This window comes from Garra rufa, chromosome 24 (assembly GCF_049309525.1).
Source record: "Garra rufa chromosome 24, GarRuf1.0, whole genome shotgun sequence".
NCBI lineage: Eukaryota > Metazoa > Chordata > Actinopteri > Cypriniformes > Cyprinidae > Garra > Garra rufa.
Genome location: NC_133384.1, coordinates 22,346,101 through 22,370,878, shown reverse-complemented (window position 1 = coordinate 22,370,878; position 24,778 = coordinate 22,346,101). Strand labels below are relative to the sequence as shown.

The following is a 24,778-nucleotide window of genomic DNA, read 5'->3' as shown; positions in this document are numbered from 1 at the left end:
AAATGTCAGACATAGCCTATTTAGAGGCTTTGCATCTGAAATCTTCGTGTATATAACAGTTAGCGCGCTCCCTCGAGTCTGACTGGACAAGAGACTTTCTGTCAGGATTTCACCTGCGTGTTCTAGGCGAGCTGTCAGTCACTGCAGTTTCATTTTTACGCCACAAGATGGAGGCAAGAGACTATCTTTGAGTAAGTCTTTAAACCGTTCATTCAACTACACCTTCAAAACGCTTATTTATTCAAAGAGAGACGTAATGAAACACGATGTTAAAATCATTTTAACTTTAATCGCCACTTTTAAAGGCTCAGCTGACCAGCAGAGCATCGATGTTAAGACAGATTTCACTTTCCTTGGACATGACAAGCTAGTTTCACATACCTGACTCGATCTGAAAGACAGACGCAGGTAATCGCACATGCTCAGTCGATCTCTCTCTCATTCGCTGTCTGTTTAGGCTTGTTAAGTGCATATCTACTGAGCCTCATAATAAACACATTATGTTATCATTACTAACTTATTACTAATTTAATATTCAGCACACAGGCATTAAGTGAGAAGGGCAAATCCTTAGGAAAAAAGAAAACAGGCAAATATCGCGGTTGCTGCGGTTGTTGCATTCCTCTGCGGTTATGCACGTCAATAGCGCGGTATTTCGATATTGCGGTTATCGCGACAGCCCTACTCAGCTTATTATTTCAGCGTAAAGGATTCACCCAAAAAATGAAAATTCTGTTATTAATTCCTCACCCTCATGTCATTCTAAACCCATAAGACCTTTGTTCATCTTCGGAATGCAAATTAAGATATTTTTAATGAAATACAAGAGCTTTCTGACCCTGCACAGCAACTCAACTGGCATGTTCAAGGCCCTGAAAGGTAGTAAGGACATCTTTAAAATAGTCCATGTGACATCAGTGGTTTTGTTGAATAAAGTCGTTATTTTGGTGTTTCTTTGCGTGTATTCATGTAGCTTCATATGATTATGATTGAACCACTGATGTCACATGGACTATTGGAACGACATGAGGTGAACTGTCCTTTCAATATGAACATTAGCTTGGATTATGCATTTGCTTCCAGAGCTGAGTGTTGTAGCACCTACAGGACATCCCGGCACGTTGCATAGGTCAAGTGGTTGCTTTTGCCTGAACTTTTGACTTACTTCCAAGTCCTTTATTCCTGTGAGTGCTTTAAAGAGGCTTCAGGGTGAATTATGTGAGCATGTGTGAAGGAAGAGTGGAGGAAGGTAAACAATGTGGAAATGGTGGTTTAAGGAGGCATAATCTGATTTCCAGAACGTCAGGCGGAGGCATGCTGTCGTGTTAGATGAGGCTAGTCATCTTTATTAACAAGGGAACAAAGTTGGCAGGCTCGGCCGCAGCCGCCACTGAGTGTGACAAAATATCCTGAGATTGTCCTACATAACCATTTATCTTGATCTGAGTCCAGCTAATGCCCAGCTCAGTTATTATTTGGAATCTCTTTCTAATCAATACAGATTCTTTATAGGTTGTATCAATCATGTGTTTGTACATCCTGACATCTGCTCATTTGCTACTGTAAATAGACCGTGGGGGTTTATGAGATAACTGAAGCATTAGACTTGACTAAAAATGTCTGACTAGCTGCTATTAGCGGATTTCACTGTTATAACTCTAAAATGTGTTGATTGCTTTTTATTTAGATCCAAAGAGGTCAGGGAGGTGCAAACTCTCAATATTCATAAACCCTCAAACCTGGCTGACTCATGATCAAAAGAATGTATATTTATCATTTTAAAGGAATAGTTCACCCAACTCACCTTCATGCCATTCTGAGAAACATGAAAAAAAAAAAACATTTTAATTGGTAACCCTTTCAGTTCCCATTGGGGGAAATAAAATCAATGGGAATCCGGCAAACTCACAAGACCTTCGTTTATCTTTGGAACACAGATTAAGATAATTTTTAAGAAACGCTGGCTACACGTGGTACTCTCGTGAACGCGTGGTAAAGACTGACATGGAAGAGAAGAAATTGTTAAATGAAGTCTTTTCATTCACAAAAATTATTCTCATAGCTTCATAAAGTTATGATTGAACCACTGATGTCACATAGACTAATTTAACAATGTCTTTACTACCATTTTGGGCTTTGAACATAGTAGTTGCTTTGCTGTCTGCGCAGGGTCAGAAAGCTTTCGGATTTCACCAAAAATATCTTCATTTGTGTTACAAAGATGAACAAAGGTCTTACAGGTTGAACGGGTTGCAAGTCTGAACCCTGATGATCCTGTGTTGAAGTTTAATGACGAATGATGTTCTTTATGGGCCTTGAATGTAGTAGTTTTGTTGCTGTCTATGCAGGTCAGAAAGCTTTCCCGATTTTAGTGACAATATCTTCATTTGTGTTACGAAGATGAACAAAGGTCTTACTGGTTGAACGGGTTGCAAGTCTGAACCTTGATGATCCTTTATTAAAGTCTAATGGCGAAGAGTTGCTGATAAATCTATTTTTCCTCTCTAGAAGTCATGCCAGTTCCAGAGCAGCCTGCTGAAGCAGAGAACGCCACCATGCTCAGCCCAGGACTGAATGCTTCTAATGGCGATGGATCCGAGACTGAGACCACCTCTGCTATTCTGGCCTCTGTGAAAGAGCAGGTAAGACTTTTAATGTCTACTGTACCACGTCATTCACATCTGGCACAAGGCCAGAACTTTTTAGTGGAAATGTTGAATTCTTTGCAGTTCTGTTCATTATTTATCAGGAGACAGCGGTTATCTGTACACATTTGTCATATTAACTCTGGTGCTGGACTTTTTCTGTACACTCTCTGGGAGACAAAGATTAAAAGGGGAATGATAAATACAAGAAAGGCCATTTTGTACGACACTGAGTGCTTGTCAGAAGGCAACTGGGTGGAATTGACTATAAGTCCACAGGTGTGTACTAGAATTAATAATATGAATGCAAAGGCTCATAGTACATTTTTACATGATATCTTTTTCTCCCTCTCAATTTATGGATTTATTAGTGCTGAAACCCTATTGTAGTTGTTAGAAGGGCCAAGGATCAGCATTCTCCAGCTAAAAAAAAAGATCGGGCAGACCAAACTCTGTCGTAGAGGCTTGAAACTTGGAGGAATGGTAGTTTTTCATTTTATTTCATTTCATTTTATTTAAGTGTCATACACAGAATTTGTGCCCAGCCCACATGGGCTTATAAGACACTGACATTTCAAATAAGAAGATGACCATATACCATTATAAACAATATCATTACATCTTGGGATAGAGCGTTCTTTGCCTTAAAATCCAAGCTTTCTCCACAAATGTTGCGACACTAAACCACTCATTATCAAACAACCAGCCCAACATATCCCCTTCAGACAACCAAAATAAATCAGGATTCTTACATTGAATCTTTTCAAACAAAACATTTCTCAAATCATTATACAAAGGACAGTAAAACATAAAATGAAATTCATCCTCAACTAAACTCAAATCACAGACAGCACAAAGCCGGTCTTCCTCAGGAACCCCTTTATACCGACCCACCTCCACCTCCAAGGGCAACACTCCTGCTCTGAGCTGCGCACACAGAGATCTCTGTCTCCTTTTCATATTACAATTCACATAGGGCTCTGTAGAAAAGCAGTCCTTAAATTGCACATAAATTCTCAATTTAGGTTTCTTTAACACTTCTAACTCCCACTGCTTTTTATAAATGTCAAATAATGTTTCTTTAATAGTAGATATCTTAAATTGTAAATTATTCTGAAGCAAAGTTTGAGAGTTTACTTTATATGAAATCTCATGAACCTCTTTTTATGGTACTCACCCCATCTACAACATCACCAAGGCTCGCCCCAATCGACCTGATGGGGGCTCTACAGCAATCAAAAGTATGAAATCATTCATAACTTCTAAACCATTAGTCGCAAGCTCAAGTGTCTTATATAGTTGGAACCCGTGACTTGCAATGGACTAAATGCATACAAATCAGATTTGATCATCACTTTTGGAAAATGTTCGGGTACTTTGGATTTTTTTTAAAAACCTACTTTTGCAAACTAGTTCTAGGTTTTTCACCCGAGCGGAACCAAACCAGTGCAGGAAGATTTCCTGAAGAGTAAATATCAATAATTATCAAAAAGACGTATCTTTCGACTCATCGTCGCAATGGGACGGCAAAACGTTTGTAAGGGGCAGAGCGTGGTCCAGATATACAAAAATGCCTATAAATCCTAAAAGAAAACTCAAAACTTCACAAAACCAGGTGAGCTCATGCAACAGATGATTCTAAATAAGCATGTTTATGAAAACTGGTTCATAGGTAGCGCTATAACGGTCATAAATGTTAAAACCATCATATTTCTAAGGTAAATTAGTTGGATTTGCCAAAAATGCTTTTTTAAATCATTGATTCAGGAGGTTACATACTTCAATGCCTTAAAAGGATTTGAAACCTGGTAATCGCTGCTTGCAGCTATTTTTTTTTGTAATGTTTTTGAAAGAAGTCTCTTATGCTCACCAAGGCTGCATTTATTTGTTCAAAGTGATGTTTTATTAACAAGTTTCAGGAGGAGCTCACACAGATAGTTAACACGGCCAGTTCACCCTTAGCAATCACTCTCCTTATCCAATCAGCACAGGAAAAATCCCTATAAATAACACAACAATCCTACCTTCATCATCTCTTGTCTTGTCAACGCCCCTCCTCCACCCCGTCTCCTCACCTTCAGCCCATGGGGCGCTTATAGGGTCGGGCCAGTGCTGAGCTCGGACCACTCCTGGACAGCACGCCAAATACCCACAACCTTTCGCTCAGTTTATTATCTGTGGGAGGGAGCTCGTGAAAATACAGTTAAAACAGTGATATTATGAAATTTAATTACAATTTAAAATAAGTGTTTTCCATTTTCATATATTTTAAATTATTTATTCCCATGATGGCAAAGTTGAATTTTCAGCAGCTATTACTCTAGTCTTCAGTGTCACACAATTCTTCAGAAATCATTTTAATATGCTGATTCAAGTTTACTATTCAGTAGTATGTCTATAAATTCAGAATAATACAACAATTTATATAAAATACAATATTTCATATTCTAGTTTGGAGAGGCCGGAGGGTTATCGAGTTAAAGCTCAGGTGTGACATTATTACACCATTTAAAGATCAGGTGCTAAAAGGTGGAGAGAAAAGCTGAAATATTTAAAAGGACATTACAGTAGGGGTGAGAAAGTAAGCTGGAGGAAAATGCCTGTGTGTGAAGATGAATGTTTGACTCAGGAAATGTTCCTGAGGACAAAATCCAGAGCCACCGCAATGAATGCAAATTGAGAGACGGAGGGGGAAATCAGGAAAATGCCATAAAGTCAGAGCCTGCGGAACTGTTACACCTTGGGAATCCGTCTTGGTAATGATTTAATTGACACTACAGTATGCAACATATAATAGCGTGTAATTTGTATTTGATTACATTCTTCATGTTTGGCAAATCCCAGCTCAGCACTAAAAGGCCACCTGTGTTTTACCCCATGATGGATTTAGTTCAGGCAGCCATTCCCAACCCACCTGGAACGGCCCGGAAGACTGTGCAGGTGGCACTCCGGCCCAATCCATCACAAAAATTAGCCATTACTTTTATTCATACACAATGGGTTCTTGCTGAGTTGCGCGCCGTACAGACGGCTGGCTCATCACGGCCTCAAAATGTTGATGGCTTCATGTACTGCTTTAATAAAAGCTACATTAAAATCAGAGATGCTGATGCGGCGTTTCACCGAGCAGAACTGAGCATCTGTACGATGCAGTGCTGGGGTTTCATGGTAGATTTGATTAATAAACCTGCGTATGTCTGTGAGACACTCACTGTGAGGAGGCTCTGTAAATCAATGCTAGTAATGTTTGGAGACTCTCATTTCTCTTTCTAAAGCCCCGTGTAGCTCCAAAAAGCACCTTGTTAAAATATTGGTTTTAGTTCTTAATGTTGAATAGTACACTAAAAACATATTTAAGCTTGGAATGTGAAATAATATTCAAAAATCCTGTAGACTTAACTCTCATATTATTTTGTCATGAATTAATTCATAACAGAAATACTTTCAGCGACTTCTAACCTCACCAGAGAAAAGGATTGGAAATAATACAGTACCCTTCACTGAAAACAGCATTTTTATACCGTGAAATCAAACCCCACATTTTTTTTTTTCAAGAAGAAAAGGCACAATTTATTCATTTCAAGCTTTCCAGTGAAAATATTGCTCTGTTCTGATCACACAAGCAATTAAGGCATTTTATTTGCAGCCTTGAGATTTCATCGTAAGGATGTGAGGGTTATTTTATTTATTTTTTTTGCAATTTCAGACAAGCCAGGGCTGTGCGCAAGCCTCATTATGCCAACTCCTTTCATACATCCAGCACATGTTTGGCCTTCACATATCAGTGGGCTGGTCCCTCTGTAATAAAGCCTTTCATGTTGAATCTTCTTGATTGGAAATAAAAAAAGCTGAATAACAGAAGCACGCTTTAGTAAAGACGCTATTAGGTTGCGCACTGTTAGATGTACCTGTTGCTAGACATCTAAAAGAAAGTGGCTGTACTGAAGTGTACATTGAACTCTTGACACTGCTCACTATTGGTTTTTAAACTTTCTGAACCCACTTTTAATATGATGACCCTCTTGCATAAATCTGTTTTAATGTATAACTATAAATTATGAATGTGTGCTTTTTATTGTACATTTTGTCTTTCTCCTAGCTACCATCACAGTACTGTTAGATATAATAACTAGGCATAAATGTTTTTAATAAAATGTTTTTATTGCTTCAGTTAATTCAATTTACTGGTATCAAATATAAATAATAATAATTATTATAATTATTGTTGTTGTTTTGTTGTTGATATACCGGTTTATTACTAAATATTATTACATGATTAATTTATTAAAAAATGTATAATTTTTAATATCCATAATTTTCCACTAATATTAATAATAATGTTATCATTATTGTTGTTAACATCAACAATGATAAAAAATAATATTGAAAAAATAACAATTTATTATTATCATTTTACACATCTTTCTCCATATATTCTAATATAATTTTTAAATATTAATATTTGTGACCCTGGAGCACAAAACCAGTCTTAAGTCGCTGGGGTATATTTGTAGCAATAGCCAAAAATACATTGTATGGGTCAAAATTATTGATTTTTCTTTTATGCCAAAAATCATTAGGAAATTAAGTAAAGATCATGTTCCATGATGATTCTTTGTAAAATTCCTACTATAAATATATCAAAATGTAATTTTTGATTAGTAATATGCATTGTTAAGAACCTAATTTGGACAACTTTAAAGGTGATTTTCTCAGTATTTTGATTTTTTTTGCACCCTCAGATTCCAGATTTTCAAATAGATGTATCTCGACCAAATATTGTCCTATCCTAACAAACCATATATCAATAGAAAGCTTATTTATTGAGTATTCATATGATGTATACATCTCAGTTTTGTAAAATTTAACCTTATGACTGGTTTTGTGGTCCAGGGTCACATTTGTGTTAATAGTGCTAATATTATTACTTTGCTCTATCACTAAATATTGTTGTTTTAATTATTGATTATTGTATTCATAATATAAAAACAGTAATATATTAATATTTTCATTGTTATTATATTAATGTATTGTTGTGTTTATAACAACAACAAAAACTAATAATAATAACAATAATAATTGTTGTTGTTGTTAAATAATTGTATTACTAAATAAGACTGATGACAAATATAATTATGATATGATTAATTTATTAAAATGTTGTTTTATTTCTATTGATAATAATCCATTAATATTAACAACAGCAACCACAATAATTATAATTATAATAATAATAGCTGTTAAATTTTATTGCAAAAAATATTATGATGTGATTCATTTATTAAAATATTGTTTTAATAATATTAGTAATAATCCACTAATATTAATATTCATGTTAATATTATTGTTGTTGTTACCTATTATTATTATTATTATTATTATTATTATAATTATTACTATTATTTTAAGCAGATTTCTCCAATGATTATAATATTAATATTTGTGTTACTAGTGCTTTTAATATTACTTTGATTAATATTTCATTATAGTATAATATAATATATTATTATATTAATGTATTGTTGTGTTTATAACAACAGCAGAAATAATAATAATAATAATAATTATTATTATTATTGCTATTATATATATATATATATATATATATATATATATATATATATATACATTTTTTTTTATAATTGTTAAGTAATTTTATTACTAAATATTATGATATGATTAATTTATTAAAATATTGTTTTAATAATATTGGTATTAATCCACATATATTAATATTCAGCATTATTATAATACAACAATAAATAATAATAATAATAATAATAATAATAATAATAATTATAATAATTATTATTATTATTATTAACAATTATATTTATTGTTATTTTACACAGCTTTCTCTATATATTATAATATTAATATTTGTGTAAATAGTGCTATTATTATATATATATATATTATATCATTATTACTATGCTCTACATATTATTGTTTTCGTGATTAATTGTTGTATTCATAATATTAAAATATTCATTTATTCATATTTTCATTATATTATTCTATAATATTAATTTATTTTATAATATAATATAATATAATATTTTTGTGTTAATTACAACACATACAATAATAATAATACACTAATATTAATGTTATTTTTACACATTTTTTCTCTGCTACAATATATCTTATGTTCGGTGTTAATTGCTATTATTAAATTGCTTTATTATTAAATGTTATTAAACAATATTTTCATTTATTAATATATTGTTGTATCATTACTACAAATAATACAATCAATCATTCAATACATACATACATACATACATACATACACTCTTAAAAATAAAGCTGCTTTAAAAGGTTCTTCACAGCAATGCCATAGAAGAACCATGTTTGGTTCCACAAAGAACCATCTCTTTCTTACCTTTTTATAATCTGAAGAAAAACAACACAAAGAACCTAATGTAAAACAGAAAGGTTCTTCAGATGTTAAAGGTTCTTTATGGAACTATTTCTATGGCATCGTGAAGCACCTTTATTTTTAAGAGTGTACATACATATATAGTTTTAACAACTTTACCAATGCAGGACCACTTTGTGGCCACCAATGTGAAATTCCTTGGATTAAGATATTTTGATCATTTTGTCACAGTTTCACAGGGCTTTTCCACACACCCCACGGCATTTCCCAAATTCCCATACTGATGCTATTTATGTCTTTGCATAATTTACTGAATGTGAATCATATATGCGCCTGGAAATCCCGCTATGGAGGATGTAAACGACTGATGAGATCTTATGCACGCATCGCTGTTATGACCTCCATCCGCCCCCGTCCTATCTAAATCCCCAACCACCACCCCTGAATAGCTCTCAACCACCTCCAGCCCGTCCCGCCACTCACGCACATCGAGCGGGGGCCTGTGGGATTACACCCGAGAGCAATCACCATAAACGGCACCATCATTGTAATCACCATCCTCATCACTGCACCCATCAAAATGGTAATGCACTTCAGCGGCGGATCGCTGATTCTGTGTGTTCTTGAGTAAACCCTGTTATGCATTCTAGTACAGCACGTCACCCATATAGGCCCCTCGAAAAGACGCAACTCGGTGGCTCCTGTGATCCGTATCACGCGTGACTTCGTGTCAGCGCTGCCTGGGAGATCTGTATTGAGTCTAGCGAGATGGAGAAGGAGGCCTCATAAATATGTATGCCATGCAAATGACCATCCGTCTTGTGTGTTTTCTTTGAAGTGATGTGTGTGATCTCAACAGGAGGCGGCAGTTGTGTGTCCCAATCAAGTTGCCAGTGTTAGGCGATCTTATAAATGAAGCCATCTTAGTTTGGACGCCACGGCTCGCTCAAAGAGATTGATTGGGAAGGGGCCGCATCTACCAAATTGAGCTGGTGTAAGTGGATGCGTGGGACAGGTCTCAGTGAGTAAGCTGAGATGAAAGGCAAGCTTTTATTTTGATATTAGACGGCGCGCCGCCTAGAGTTTCTGTGATCAGTGTGTTTGTTTCATATGAGACTGCTGTGGATTGTGTTACAGAGAAGAAACTTGAAGGCTAAGAATAGAGGTAATTAATAAATACAGTTAAACACTTGTTAGTCATAAACATAATAGATTCAGTGGTACAACATGTGATTGTATGTAGAAAAGTACTGCTGTATACTCTTAAATAGATTCCAAAATGTTTTTTTTTTTTTTTTTGCAGCAATGCCACAGAAGAACCATTTTTGTTCCCCAACGAACCTTTTAAAGGGTTATAGTGTCACATAAAGTAAGAAAGCTCTTGGATTTCATCAAAAATATTTAAAGTTACTGGTGGATCCTAGTATGCTGGTTTAGACCTTACACTGAAGTAAAAGGCATTGCTGTAACTAAAATTGTTTCCAGTTTCTGTGGTGTAAACTTGCCAAAAACATCTATTTCCACCAATATTCACAGGAACTATGAAAAATTTCACTAGTGAACAGCACTTAAAAGAACCATTTTTTAGTGAGAAGAACATTTAAAAGAACCATTTTTCTCCACTATAAATAACCTTTTGTGGAATGTATTTCATAGATGTTAAAGGTTCTTCTTGGAACCGTAGATACCAATAATGAATCTTTATTTTTAAAGGAACACTCCACTTTTTTGGAAATAGGCTCATTCTCCAACTCCCCCCGAGTTAATAAGTTGAGTTTTACCGTTTTGAAATTCATTCAGCCGTTCTCCTGTTCTGGCGATATCACTTTTAGCATAGCTTAGCATAGATCATTGAATCCTATTAGACCAATAGCATCGCGTTCAAAAATAACCAATGAGTTTAGGTATTTGTCCTATTTAAAACTTGACTCTTCTGCAGTTATATCGTGTACTAAGTTTAGTGCAATTAGTCACGTTGTGCTGCGATGTGCTGCGTGATATTAATGCGCCTGCTTCGGCCATGTTACAGCAGCAAACTTCCTTGACTATTACGCCGGAATGGAAGTGTAGTTCCTAATCTTATTGGCCTAGAAAATCGCATCTTTACATTTTCCGATGGTCTTAGTACACAATATAACTGCAGAAGAGTCAAGTTTTAAATAAGACAAATACCAAAACTCGTTGGTCATTTTTGAATGCGATGCTATTGGTCTAATAGGATTCAATGATCTATGCTAAGCTATGCTAAAAGTGATATCGCCAGAACAGGAGAACGGCTGAATGGATTATAAAATGGTAAAAATCAACTTATTAACTCGGGGGGAGTCGGAGAATTAGCCTATTTCCAAAAAAGTGGAGTGTTCCTTTAAGAGTGTACATATAGCTTTGTGATATTGGTGCTTTAAAATCAGCATGAAACAATATTCACAACCCATTTTTTCTTTCACAATGTGGTGTATTTCTGAGTGAAACATGGTATACAATAAGATTACAAAGTACATTTGATTAAATAATTGGTTGTTTTGCAAAAAGTAGGCGTTGCGGATCTGAATGTGAGCCATTCCTGACAGCCACTCTTGAGGAGGCTTTTTGATGAAGGACATGGTAATTGAATGTCAAGTTCACCATCAAGAACATCTTGACTTCCAGCAAGTGTTTCTTCTTCAAATATGTCATTATTTGCTATTTTTGCCGTTAACCGACATTAAAGATTTCATTAGCTATTAGCAATATTTTAGAAATTGGGTCTCAATGCCTTTTCAAAAGATTTCTGTACCTATTGAATGTCCAAGATGAATGTTTTTTTTTTTTTTTAGATGCTTAAAGGCATCCAGCGCTAACCTAAAAAGATTGATTTTGACTGAGGAAACTTTTAGTTTGAAGCTTCAACCGTTCTGACTGTCCTTCTGCTTTATTGAATGGTGCATTGTTGATACTCAAGGGTTTATGTTAAAGGGCATCTGGACTTGGAACCAGCAGAGAGGCAGGAGGCCAGTAAAGCTTACTTTAGTCAATTCTGAGAGTATTTTCCTCAGATGAATCTAAATGTCATTGACTCTCTGTTTGGAAATTATTCAGCATTTCGCCATGTTATTGTTGAATTGAGGTTCAGCAAGAGCTTAACTTTAATCCCGTCTCCACAAGTCACAGCCATTTTTCTAAGCTTTCATATTGGTTTCATAGCACAATAATAACCAATTGCGCATTGGCACAAAAAATTATTATCTATCTATCTGTCATCTATCTAACTGCTTGTCTGTCCATCTATCTGGCTGTCCGTCTGGCTGTCTATCTCATTTGTCCGTCTGTGCGTCTATGCCATCTAGCTATCCGACCGCATGTTCATCTGTCCATCTATCTATCTGTTCGTTCATCAATCTGTCCGTCCATCCATCCGTCCATCTGACCATGGGTCCATCCGTCCGTCTATCTATCTGACCATTCGTCCATCCATTCACTTGTCTATCTATCTATTCGACTGCTTGTCTGTCCATCTATCTATCTGTCCATCCATCCATCTGTCTATGCATCCATCCATCCGCCTATCTATCTGACCGTCCATCCATCTGCCTATGCATCCATCCATCCGCCTATCTATCTGACCATTCATGCGTCTGTAAATCTATCTATCTGTCTGTCTGTCTGTCTGTCTGTCTGTCTGTCTGTCTGTCTGTCTGTCTGTCCGTCCATCCATCTGACCATGTGTCCATCCGTCCGTCTGTCTGTCTGTCTGTCTGTCTGTCTGTCCGTCCATCCATCTGACCATGTGTCCGTCCGTCTATCTATCTGACCATTCGTCCATCCATTCACTTGTCTGTCTATCTATCCGACTGCTCGTCTGTCCATCTATCTGACCGTCCATCCATCTGTCTATGCGTCTGTCTATGCGTCTGTCCATCCGTCTATCTATCTATCTGTCTGTCTGTCTGTCTGTCTGTCCATCCATCTGACCATGCGTCCATCCGCCCGTCTATCTATCTGACCATTCGTCCATCCATTCACTTGTCTGTCTATCTATCCGACTGCTCGGCTGTCCATCTATCTGACCGTCCATCCATCTGTCTATGCATCTGTCTATGCGTCTGTCCATCCGTCTATCTATCTATCTGTCTGTCTGTCTGTCCATCCATCTGACCATGCGTCCATCCGCCCGTCTATCTATCTGACCATTCGTCCATCCATTCACTTGTCTGTCTATCTATCCGACTGCTCGGCTGTCCATCTATCTGTCTATGCGTCTGTCCATCCGTCTATCTATCTATCTATCTATCTATCTATCTATCTATCTATCTATCTATCTATCTGTCTGTCTGTCTGTCTGTCTGTCTGTCTGTCTGTCTGTCTGTCTGTCTGTCTGTCTGTCTGTCTGTCTGTCTGTCTGTCTGTCTGTCCATCTGACAATTCATGCATCTGTCCATCCATCTATCTTTTTGACCATTTGTCCATCGATCCATTAATCTATCTATCTGACTGCTCGCCCGTCCATGCATTCATCCATCTATCTGTCTGTCCATCTGTCTATCTGTACGTCCATCTGTTTGTCTATCTATCTACCTTTCCGTCCATCTGTCCATCCGTTTGTCCATCTGACCACTCGTCCATCCATGTGTCCATCTATTTATCTAATTATCTGTCTGTCCGCCTGTCCATGCATTTGTCAATCCATCTGTCCATGCGTCCATCCATCTGTCTGTCCATCCATCCGTCAGTCCATTCGTTCCTTCGTCTATCTGTCTATCCGACTATTCATCTGTCCATGCGTCATCTGTCTATCTGTCTGTCTGTCCATCTGTCCATGTGTCCATCCATCTATCTTTCTTTTCATTTTTTATGCATTCATATTGCTTCAACTGCACAAAAAATATGTTGTGCATTTGCAAATTGGCTTAATAAATAGAATTAATTAATCTTTGATCCTGTCTCCTCAACATAGATTTCTGCAAAAATTTAATTAAATTGAATTTTATTTTATTTTATTTTGTTAAATAAAATATCTCTTTCACAGATCAATCATTGTTGCTGATTGACCCAATGCAAAATCCATGAAACATCAGGATTTTGGCAGCTATCCATATTAAATGCATGTGCAAGTAGATGCACAGATGAATAAATAAACAAATAAATAAATGAATAATGGATTAATGATACAAGGATCTACACAGTATCAGTGCACTACTGTGAAAAACAGAATCACAATATATTATTTCATGAATACAGCTGTAATAAAACATTTCAGATGATTCGATAAACGGAAGAAAAAAATACAATGTTTTTCAAAGTCAATTTTGAACTTTTGCTGAGCTCCTTGTCGCCTTATATTCTAATATCCAAAGTTTCTTCAAAAATAAATAAATAAATGTAGAAACAAGATTTGCATGTTTCAGTGGCCATTGCAACGCACCTAGCACCACAACATCTCAGAATGTGACATTTTAGTGCTATATGAACAAGGAGAATGACACGCTGTTTGGTAAACACAGTGTTACACACCGACTGCGTCATACAGGCCTCGCTTGCCTCAGATACACATGCTGTCACTGCTTCTATATCACACTTACCCTCTCCATCCCTCCCAGAAACGCTCATATATGCTCACAAAAAGACAAACGCCTCGCAAATCCTATATTGCACCATGTGTATTTGGGCCAGAGAGTGAAAAAAAGCGTAAGCAAGAGAGAACGAGCACTTGTGCAACAAAGAGAAATGAATATGTCACACATGGAGCAGACACGTGTGCGGTAGGAGGCCTCGGGGGCCTGTCAGTAATGGTTGGCCTCAGGGAAGAACAGCATAATGTTGTCAGTGTTGAGTGGATCACTACAGCAACCAGAGAGCGGGCAGGCTGTTTCCTCTGTGAAAATCACCCCGCTCCCTCCCATCTCGACCTGTCTGCCTCGACGACACAGCCAGTTTGCTGTCCCTTTCAGAGCTCCGGCCTCCTGTCTGTCGGTTAATCTGGGTTACAGCTCGGCTTTGTGTTTCTCCTGCTCACACTGGGCGCAGCGACTCGGCTCATTGTGTGTGTTTGTATCTGTGTGCGGTTTGTTTAGTTTTCTGATGCATTGTTTACTCACTCTCCATCGTCAGTGAATCCCTAATGAAGTTAAACAGGCGACCGTTTGCATGAACGCTGACCTAGAATCAACTCCACTGAGTGATTGTAATCAACTGTAAATGTGTGTGCGTTCACATTGTGATATTGGATACCAGGTAAAGTGGTGTGGGACATCATAAAATTATGTTTATGGATGTTGGCTTGTTTTGTGTACACTATCATTATTGAATTGATTGTATCTTAATTAGAAACTGACCATGCAGAAAATGTCCTTCATCGATGTTCTTCAAGAATGCGCTGCCATTAAGAGTCTCGCCAGTAGGTGGTTTTGAGAAGTTTCTGCTCTTTTCCTCCTCCATTTTATATCTCTTCTCATAGAGATGTTAGATATGCAATGTTACCTGACCGTTTTTGATGAAGGTGATGCCCCGAGGCCTTACTTGAATAAGGCTTTAAGTGAATCTCTTCATCTTAGCGCCTTAAGGACACAGTTTTCGATATTTTGACTTCTCAAGGGCACTGTGGTGTTTGGTAGCTTCTGCCGCTATATTTCTCCTGCTATATTCTGTATCCACTCAGGAGGATTACCTGTCCTTGAGGAGCTTGCTGGCCTTTGGTCTCATTGTAACTGGGCTTAGGAGGGTTGGAGTTACACGGCAAATACACACACTCACACATGTGGCAACAGCAGAAGCAAAGCATGATGGGGGCAGGGAGAGGTGCTGAGCCCAGGTGTCACTAATCAGTGTGTCCTTTTAGGCATTAATGTGGTTGCTCTAGAAACGCTGGTTGCCACAGTTCCTCTGTAATGCGACGAAATAGAGCTGCAGTACTGGAATTTAGAAGAAATGTTTGCCGCATTATTGAGGAAATTTGGTCAAGTTTACTGGTGTTTCTGGTGTCCACTTGACAGAAAAATCAACAGCATACTTAGGGAGTAGAGGGTTTTTGAGGTAGAAATAGTTTTAAAAATGAAATACCGTTATATTTCCAAATGCAAACATTGTCCCAATCTAAATCAAATGATTCGCGTTACTCAAAGATCTAAAGGCCATTACACACTGAGTACGAAATTTCCGCATGTTAAATACAACCTCACGTAATGTCAATTGAGTTTACACACTGCCCCCAAAACTTTCGTCTATCATAAAGAATTTGATCAGGTTCGATCTGTGTTTTTGCATATGTAACAAGCATTTCAATAGGTAAGGATGAGGAATATGAGAAAACTGATTTTCGAACTCTGTGTGCAATGACCTTAAGTCAAATGATTTGTAAACTTGCTCTGAAGTCCCGATCTAAATCAAGTGATTTGCAATACGCGATGCGAAGTCTCGCTCTAAATCAAACCATTTGCGTTATGTGATTTAAAGTCAAGATCTGAAACAATTGTTTTGTGTGATCCGATTGGAGTAAATCCATCACTGTGTGCTTTTAAAAATCATTACAAATATTTTGCATTAAAAGAAGGCAGAGAAAGGTAGTAAGGACATCGTTAAAACAGTTTGTGTGACATCAGTGGTTTAACCTTAACTTTATGAAACTACAAGAATAATTTTTGCACACAAAGAAAACAAAAATGACCACTTTATTTAACAATTTCTTCTCCTCTATATCAGTCTTTGACGTTCGGGATGCTGTTTGTGCTATTTTTACTTGATTCACTTAACAGACTCATAAGAGTCATTTGGTGTGGAAACTGAGTACATTGTGCTTTATGGATTTGATTCATTAAAAAGAACCAGCTCATAAGAATCTTTTTTGTCTGGAATTGGGCTTCACTGATTGCGCTTTTGGGTTTCATTCACTAAAAAGAACCAGCTCATAAGAGTCATTTGTTTGAGAATCGGACTACACTGCTCACGCTGTATAGACTTGATTCACTTAAAGGAACCAGTTCATAAGACTCATTCAGTCTGGAATCAGAATAAACTGCTTGTGCTGTATGGACTTGATTTACTAAAAAGAACCAGCTCATAATAGTCATTTGTTCACGAATCAGACTACAACGCTTGCACTGTATAGACTTGATGAACTCAAAAGAACCAGTTCATGGGAATCATTTAGTCTGGAATCAGACTACATTGAATGTGCTTTATGGATTTGATTCACTAAAAGAACCAGCTCATAAGAGTCATTTGTTTGGGTATCAGACTACACTGCATGCACTGTATGGACTTGATTCACTCAAAAGAACCAGTTCATAAGAATCATTTAGTCTGGAATCAGACTACATTGATTGTGCTTTATAGATTTGATTTGCTAAAAAGAACAAGCACATAAGAGTAATTTGTTCGAGAATCAGACTACACTACTCACACAGTATAGACTTGATTCACTGAATGGAATCAGTTCATAAGAATCATTCGGCCTGAAATTGGACTACATTGATTGTGCTTTATGTATTTGATTCTCAAAAAAGAACCAGCTCATAACAGTCATTTGTTTGGGAATCGGAATACACTGCTTACGCTGTATGGACTTGTTTCATGTTCATAAGAATCATTTAGTCTGAAATCAGACTACATTGATTGTGCTTTATGAATCTGATTAACTAAAAAGAACCAGCTCATAAGAGTCATTTGTTTGAGAATTGGACAACACTGCTTGCACTGTATAGACTTGATTCGGTCAAAAGAATCAGTTCATAAGAATAATTTAGTCTGGAGTCAGACTACATTGATTGTGCTTTAAGGATTTGCTTTGCTAAAAAGAACCAGCTCATAAGAGTCATTTGTTTGAGAATCGGACAACACTGCTCACGCTGTATAGACTTGATTCACTGAATGGAACCAGTTCATAAGAGCCATTTGTTCAGGAATGAGACTACACTGATGCGCTGTATGGACTTTATTCTCTTATAAGAATCATAAGAGTCATTTAGTCTGGAATCAGACTACATTGATTGTGCTTTATGAATTTGATTAACTAAAAAGAACCAGCTCATAAGAGTCATTCTTTCAGGAATCCAACTACATTTGTCGCACTGAATGGACATGATTCACTAAAAAGAATCGACTCATGAGAGCAGATTTGTTACTTGTGTGTTTCTTGTTGAGACGCACTTAATTAAAACTGAACAGGTTCTCAGTTCTCAACCGCACTGTTTGCTCAAGTCTCAATATGGCAGGTAAGAACAACTGCGTGTTTTCAAACGTTTGCAACAAAGCTTGTTATTGTCCAGGATGCATGTGGATTTGTGTCTGATGTGACACTGTGGTACATGTACACGCTTTTTTGCAGATGAGACACCATCAAAATAGTTTATCATTTCCAAAGAGATGAAAGTTAGGAATCTATTAGAGAAAACACGACTGGCCTGCCCATCTTTGTTTATAGGCTTGACAGGAGATGTTCTGTCATTCTGTCCTTGAACATAAGCTGCATGAATGTTATCAGTAAGCGCATGTTGGAGATGATTGTACGGGACATGTGCATTGTTAGCCCTGAGGCCTTCACCGGGGAATTGGCAGAGCTTTGCGCAGTTTTAGATTCAAGATATCAACAGGCCAATCTTGAGTTACCACAGCTGACAGACTATTTGTGCTAATCCAGAGACAGAGGCTGTCAAACATTAGTGTTGTACATCACGTCCTCTCTGCAACATGGAGAAAATAATAACGGTTGTCGGTTGTGACTCCTGCTGAGTGAAAAAGTGCTGCATGTTGATTATGCAATCTGCAAATGCAGCTTCAACATTGTGCTTGGCTTCATGGTGCAGTCCTTTTACTTGCTCATACATTTTGAATCTTAAAGAGATTCTGTCATCATCTAAAATGGAAGTTTTGGTCTTAACAGAGAATAATGAATCTTTGAGGATTCAATCACTGATTCATCATTTATATGTTTGTTGTCGGCTGCATTAATAGACTCTCATACAAAATGAGAGTCCTTTTCGTTGTGTATACAGTGAATCTGATTTGAGTTGTACTTAAATAACATTACAAATTGAAAATTGCTTTTTAAATGAGTAATTGCATGTTGGATGAGACCTTTTAGTAGTCTGGCTGTCTCCTGAAGGTCTTGGTAATTCAACCTTAACTAAATGGGCTGTGATCAGAATTTTTCAATGCTTTTGCTGTTAATTAATTAAACCATTGAATGAAAGCATATGACGGTTATTAATTGATATCAAATTGTCTTGCTTTTTTTAATATGGCTTTCGTATTTAGCATTTCACAGGGGGAAAAGGTGCAATTTTGGACTGCAAAAGGAATTGTAATTTTAGTAATATTTATCAATTGAAAAAAAATCTTTATTAACAAACCGCATATTTGAAGTCTAAACAACACTACACTGCTCATGCTGAATGGACTTGATTCACTAAAAAGAACTAGTTTATTAGAGTCATTTGTTCAGGAATCAGACTACACTGCTTGTGCTGTATGGACTTGATTCACTCAAAGAACCAGTTCATAAGAGTCATTCAGTCTGGAATCAGACTACATTGATTGCGCTTTATGGATTTGATTCACTTAAAAGAACCAGTTCATAAGAATTATTCGGTCTGGAAACGAACTACATTGATCAAGCTGTTGGTTTTGATTTGCTAAAAAGGAGTTATTTAAAAGAGTCATTAGTTTGGGAATTGGACTACACTGCTTGTGCTGAATGGACTTGTTTCACTTAAAATAAACCATTCATAAGAATCATTCAGTCTAGAATTGGACTACATTGATTGTGCCTTAAAGATTTGATTCACTAAAAAGAGCCAGCTCATAAGAGTCATTTGTTTGGGAATCGGACTGCACTGCTCGAGCTGTATAGACTTGAATCACTTAAAAGAACCAGATCATAAAAATCATTTGGTCTGGAATTGGACTACATTGATTGCACTGATTTGATTCACTATAAAGAACCAGCTCATAAGAATCATTAATTCGGGAATCGGACTACACTGCTCCTGTTGTATGGACTTGATTCACTCAAAAGAATCAGTTCTTAAGAATCATTCAGGTCTAGAATCAGACAACATTGATCACACTTTATGGATTTAATTCATTAAAAAGAACCAGCTCATAAGAGTCATTCATTCGGGAATCGGATTACACTGCTCCTGTTGTATGGACTTGATTCACTCAAAAGAATCAGTTCTTAACAATCATTCAGGTCTAGAATCAGACTACATTGATCACACTTTATGGATTTAATTCATTAAGTACCAGCTCGTAAGAGTCATTCATTCAGGAATCGGACTACACTGCTCCTGTTGTATGGACTTGATTCACTCAAAAGAACCAGTTCTTAAGAATCATTCACTCTGGAATCAGTCTAAATTGATTGTACTGATTTGATTGACTAAAAAGAACTAGCTCATCGGATCAATTAAAAAAAAAAAAAAAAAAATCTGTTATCTCTATTAACAAATCACACATTTGAAGTCTAAACAAGTACATTCTTGCATAAAAAAAAAAACTCTGAAAACTACATTTTGTGACACAAAAACAATGTTATTTATCATATTTCGGATGGATTTGGGTGTCCGCCATGACACTCGCTATGAGAAATACTGCAAGCGGAGTGATACAAACGGTGAAACAGTTGGAGTTCCCATATCACTAGAATATCGCACACCTCTCAGCCAATCAGATTCGAGGAGCAGAAAGAACTGTTGTGTAAAATATAAAAGAGTATATATAATTGTGAATATTATTTTTAGAACTTATGTTAATTCCATTAACAGCATCTCTTTTAATTCCAATTATTTAGTCAGTTATGAAATCTTGTGAATGGACTGAATCCTCATGAGGAAGCAAAAGTATTTCATTCTTTATTCACTGTTCTGCCTTTGATATTTGAGGATAGCCGGATATTTTTTTTTATTATCATCCTCGCTCTGATTGCCATCTCTGTTTGGCCATGTCTCCTTTCAGCTCTGTTGATGGATTCTTGTAATATGCAGAACCTCATCAAAGACTCCCTTGAGCAACTAGTTAGTTCTTCGAGGACATTCAGGATAGATTTAATGAACATGCAAGCTTACCAGACGAGAGGTTGTTCTTGTTTCTTGTTTGTCTTTTCTGTGCATCTCACTTTTGATCTTGCCACTAGGCACAACACTTACATATCTCTATAACACTAACCTAAGTTATTGTGGGAGTAAATGGCCTGTTAATCAGCATCCATGCATCACAGCGTATTGAAAGGGAAAAGGGGACGAATAGTATGATTTTTCACCCTAATTATCTTCTATTTCCCGTCCTTGTTTGCTTGTACTGTAATACCGGATATAATGGCCACACATATGTGTATCTTCATGCTGAGGTGTATCATATATATAATGATGCTGCGGTGTACCATACAAATCTAAACAAACCTACATATGTGATCTGTTCTTCTTTAGCTCCTGGGGGCCATTTTGTGATTCAGCATTCTGTTTGACCATGAGGCAAGTTGGCAGCCGCCCCTTTAATCTCTCACCTCTAAGCTTTGATAGATGCGCCTATGACTCAGGCTTACATCCCAGTCTGCCTGATAATGAATGTGCTTTCCTCATGCCTGAGGGAGAGCAGATACTCTCCCTTTAGGCTAAATCACAAGTTAGCTTTATCGACAAGGATTCGGTGCTTTTTCAGGGTTTTCCAGCGTAAACCTTGAGAAATTTCCCAGCATTCACTGTGATGGGAGTGGGAGATCTTTGGTACCATTTTAGGCTGTATTAGCCTGAATGAAGTAGTCTTTGTGATGGCTTTCAGCTTTGAATGTGAATTTTTGTTAAAATAGATATTCAAGGTCATATGCGTCACTCTATTCAAAATCTGTGACCTTGCATGTTTGTGTTGTGACCTTGTGATCTAAACAGCTTTTATTTCTGTTTTTATGTGTTCTAGTAGTTAGGCCTTAACCACATGTGTTATTTTCATCATTTTGCAGAGAAGCATCCTATTTTTTGGTTTAGTTTTTAGCAATGTCATTATTATGATGCACAATAAATATATATATATATATATATATATATATATATATATATTATTTTTAATTGTGCATGTTTTTTTTCTTTTTACATTCAGATCACTTCATCAAATGCGCACTTAAAGTTAATCTTTAAATACACTGTAGAAAGTTTTCACCAGATTCATATTAAAATCCTAAGTTCAGCAGCTGCCTTAATTTTAAGTTAAATCAGCTTAAAACTACAAGTCATTTTAACTTATTACAACAAAATGAGTTGATTTAACTTAAAATTTTAAGGCAGCTAAACTTTAGTTTTTAAGTTGAAACTGGTGAAAACTTTTTACAGTGTACACTAATAATTTAATAATACTAAATGTAATTTTTATCAGATCTCAAAATGAATATCTATTATCTGTACTGTCCAATATTGTTTTAATACCTAAATCAACCTGTAGCCGCCAAAACTATATCTAAAAGTATTAATTATTAGAATAAAACAAAACATAACAAAACAAAATTAAATTAATTAAATTAATATAAGAAATATTGCCTTGGCAATTAACTGAAATAAAAAAAAAGCTCTAAAATTACTAAACATTAATATATTTATAGAAAGAAAATTCATTTATAGCTAAATAGACATTTTAATTTAACACAATAATTTTAAAGCCAATAAGCCAATAAAATAACCACAGTTTTATTGAAAGATAATAAAATTGGACAGAAAATATATTAATATAAAATATCAATATATTATTTTTATCCAGTTACATGCAATAGAATTAGATATAAATGTTTTTTATAATAATAATAATAATAATAATAATAATCCCCAAAAATAATTAAAATGGCAAAACATATAACAAAATTATTTATTTCATTATTATATCACTAAAATTAAATTGAAAAATAAAGTGATAAAAGACCATTGAAAATATTATTAAACACTCTAATGTATATAAATAATACTAAAATAAGACTGTGTGTAGCACTCAATAATTTTAAAGCCAATAAAATAACCACACTTTGACTGAAATACAATAAAATTGGACAGAAAATATATATTAAATACCAGTATATTATTGTTATCCAGTTCTATGCAATAGAATCAGATATAACTGGGTTTTTTAAATTATTATTAATTATTTCTGCCAAAAACTGAAAATGTTGATCATTTTTCAGCAGTCAAAATTTTGAGCATCCCTAAAAATAATTAAAATGGCAAAAACATATAACAAAATCTATCACTAAAATTTAATTGAAAAATTAAATGATAAAAGATAATTGAAAATATTAATAAACACTATAATGTATATAAATACAACTAAAATAAGACTGCTTGTAGCACTTGATTTAGATGATTTTAGTTTTATTTATTTATTAAGACAAAAATATGGTAGAATTTTTTTAATTTTGCCAAAAATGCTGGATGCACCAAAACTGAGATGGAAAATGCTTTGTAATAATTATTTATTATTTTATTAAATATACAAATTTATAAAGTAATTTTGTTAAATTTATAAAGACATTTTAATTTAACTCAATAATTTTAAAGCCAAAAAGTCAATAAAATAACCAAACTTTTATTAAAAGATAATAAAATTAGACAGAAAATATATTAATATTAAATATCACTATATTATTTTTATCTATTTCTATACAGTAGAATCAGATATAATTGTTTTACTTATTATTATTATTAATTAATTACTTCAGCCAAAAAATTTCGGCTGCTGAAATTTCGGTGAATATCTAAAAATAATTAAAATTGTAAAAACACATAACAAAAATTCTATCCCTAAAATTAAATTGAAAAATGAAATGATAAAAGATCACTGCAAATATTAATTACCATTATAATGTATATAAATAATATTAAAATAAGTATGTTACATTTAAAAAAAAAATATATATTTATTTATTTATTTAGACAAAAATATGGTACATTTTGTTTTTAATATTGCTCGATGCAACGTTATTTTATTATTTAATTTAATTTAATTTTTAAAAAGTTGGCATCAGCCAGAATTTTAACGTAAGGTTTTTACTGGCTGATTATTTGTGATTGTTTGTCTTTTTATTAAATGCTTTTCATTCTATCAAGCACATCTAGAAGTCCTGTGATGTTCTGTGAACATCTATGACAAAACCAGAGATCATAAATGAAATCTTTATGTTATGATGTTCCGTTTTTCCATTTCCAAAGAAAACAACATAGTGTTAAACACATTCACACTTACCCATTTCAGTCAGGAAGACGTCACATGGGCCCCCCTACATCAGCTGTCAATAAAACACAGTTACCCATCTGGGATGACAATCCAACTTAAAGCTACAGCAAATCCAAAATACACAACACACGCAAAGAGCACCATTTTGGAATGACAGGTACATCCCATTATTCATAATATCACATGCTGCTTTTCACTATTAAATTGAACCATGTGGGAAAACTCTCTGACAGCAGCATATGTCTAGTCTCTGATTGTAAATAGCGGGTTTGGTAATAAGGGCAACATTTTTGGGGGAATGGAACTGTCTGGTTTGATTTGTGCAGACGACGGAAGCCTCGGCTGGACCGGTCCACAATTGGATGTTTTAGTCAGTTCTGTTCAGACCGAGAGAAAGAAACATATCTACCTGTCTCAGAAAGTGGCTTTCTTCGAAGGCAGACAGTCATAGAGTCAGCTTTGAAGTCGCTCTTGTGTTTGTCAGTGCATTTTTAAGAAGATTGCCAAGAACTGTGTCCAGTCTTTGTAAAACTTTGGATATGTGGTCACTTGCATCTGTATATGCATACAA

At 35.5% G+C, this 24,778-nt stretch overlaps 1 protein-coding gene across 1 annotated transcript in view; it reads left to right on the top strand.

The window, feature by feature from the left end:
* ctnnd2a (catenin (cadherin-associated protein), delta 2a) overlaps positions 1 to 24,778 on the top strand; it is a 452,260-nt gene that overhangs the window by 29,739 nt on the left and 397,743 nt on the right. Inside the window, exon 2 of the mRNA XM_073830570.1 lies at positions 2,509 to 2,642. Coding sequence (XP_073686671.1) covers positions 2,514 to 2,642 — 129 coding nt within the window. The 5' untranslated portion in view covers positions 2,509 to 2,513. The remainder of the gene's footprint in view (positions 1 to 2,508; positions 2,643 to 24,778) is intronic.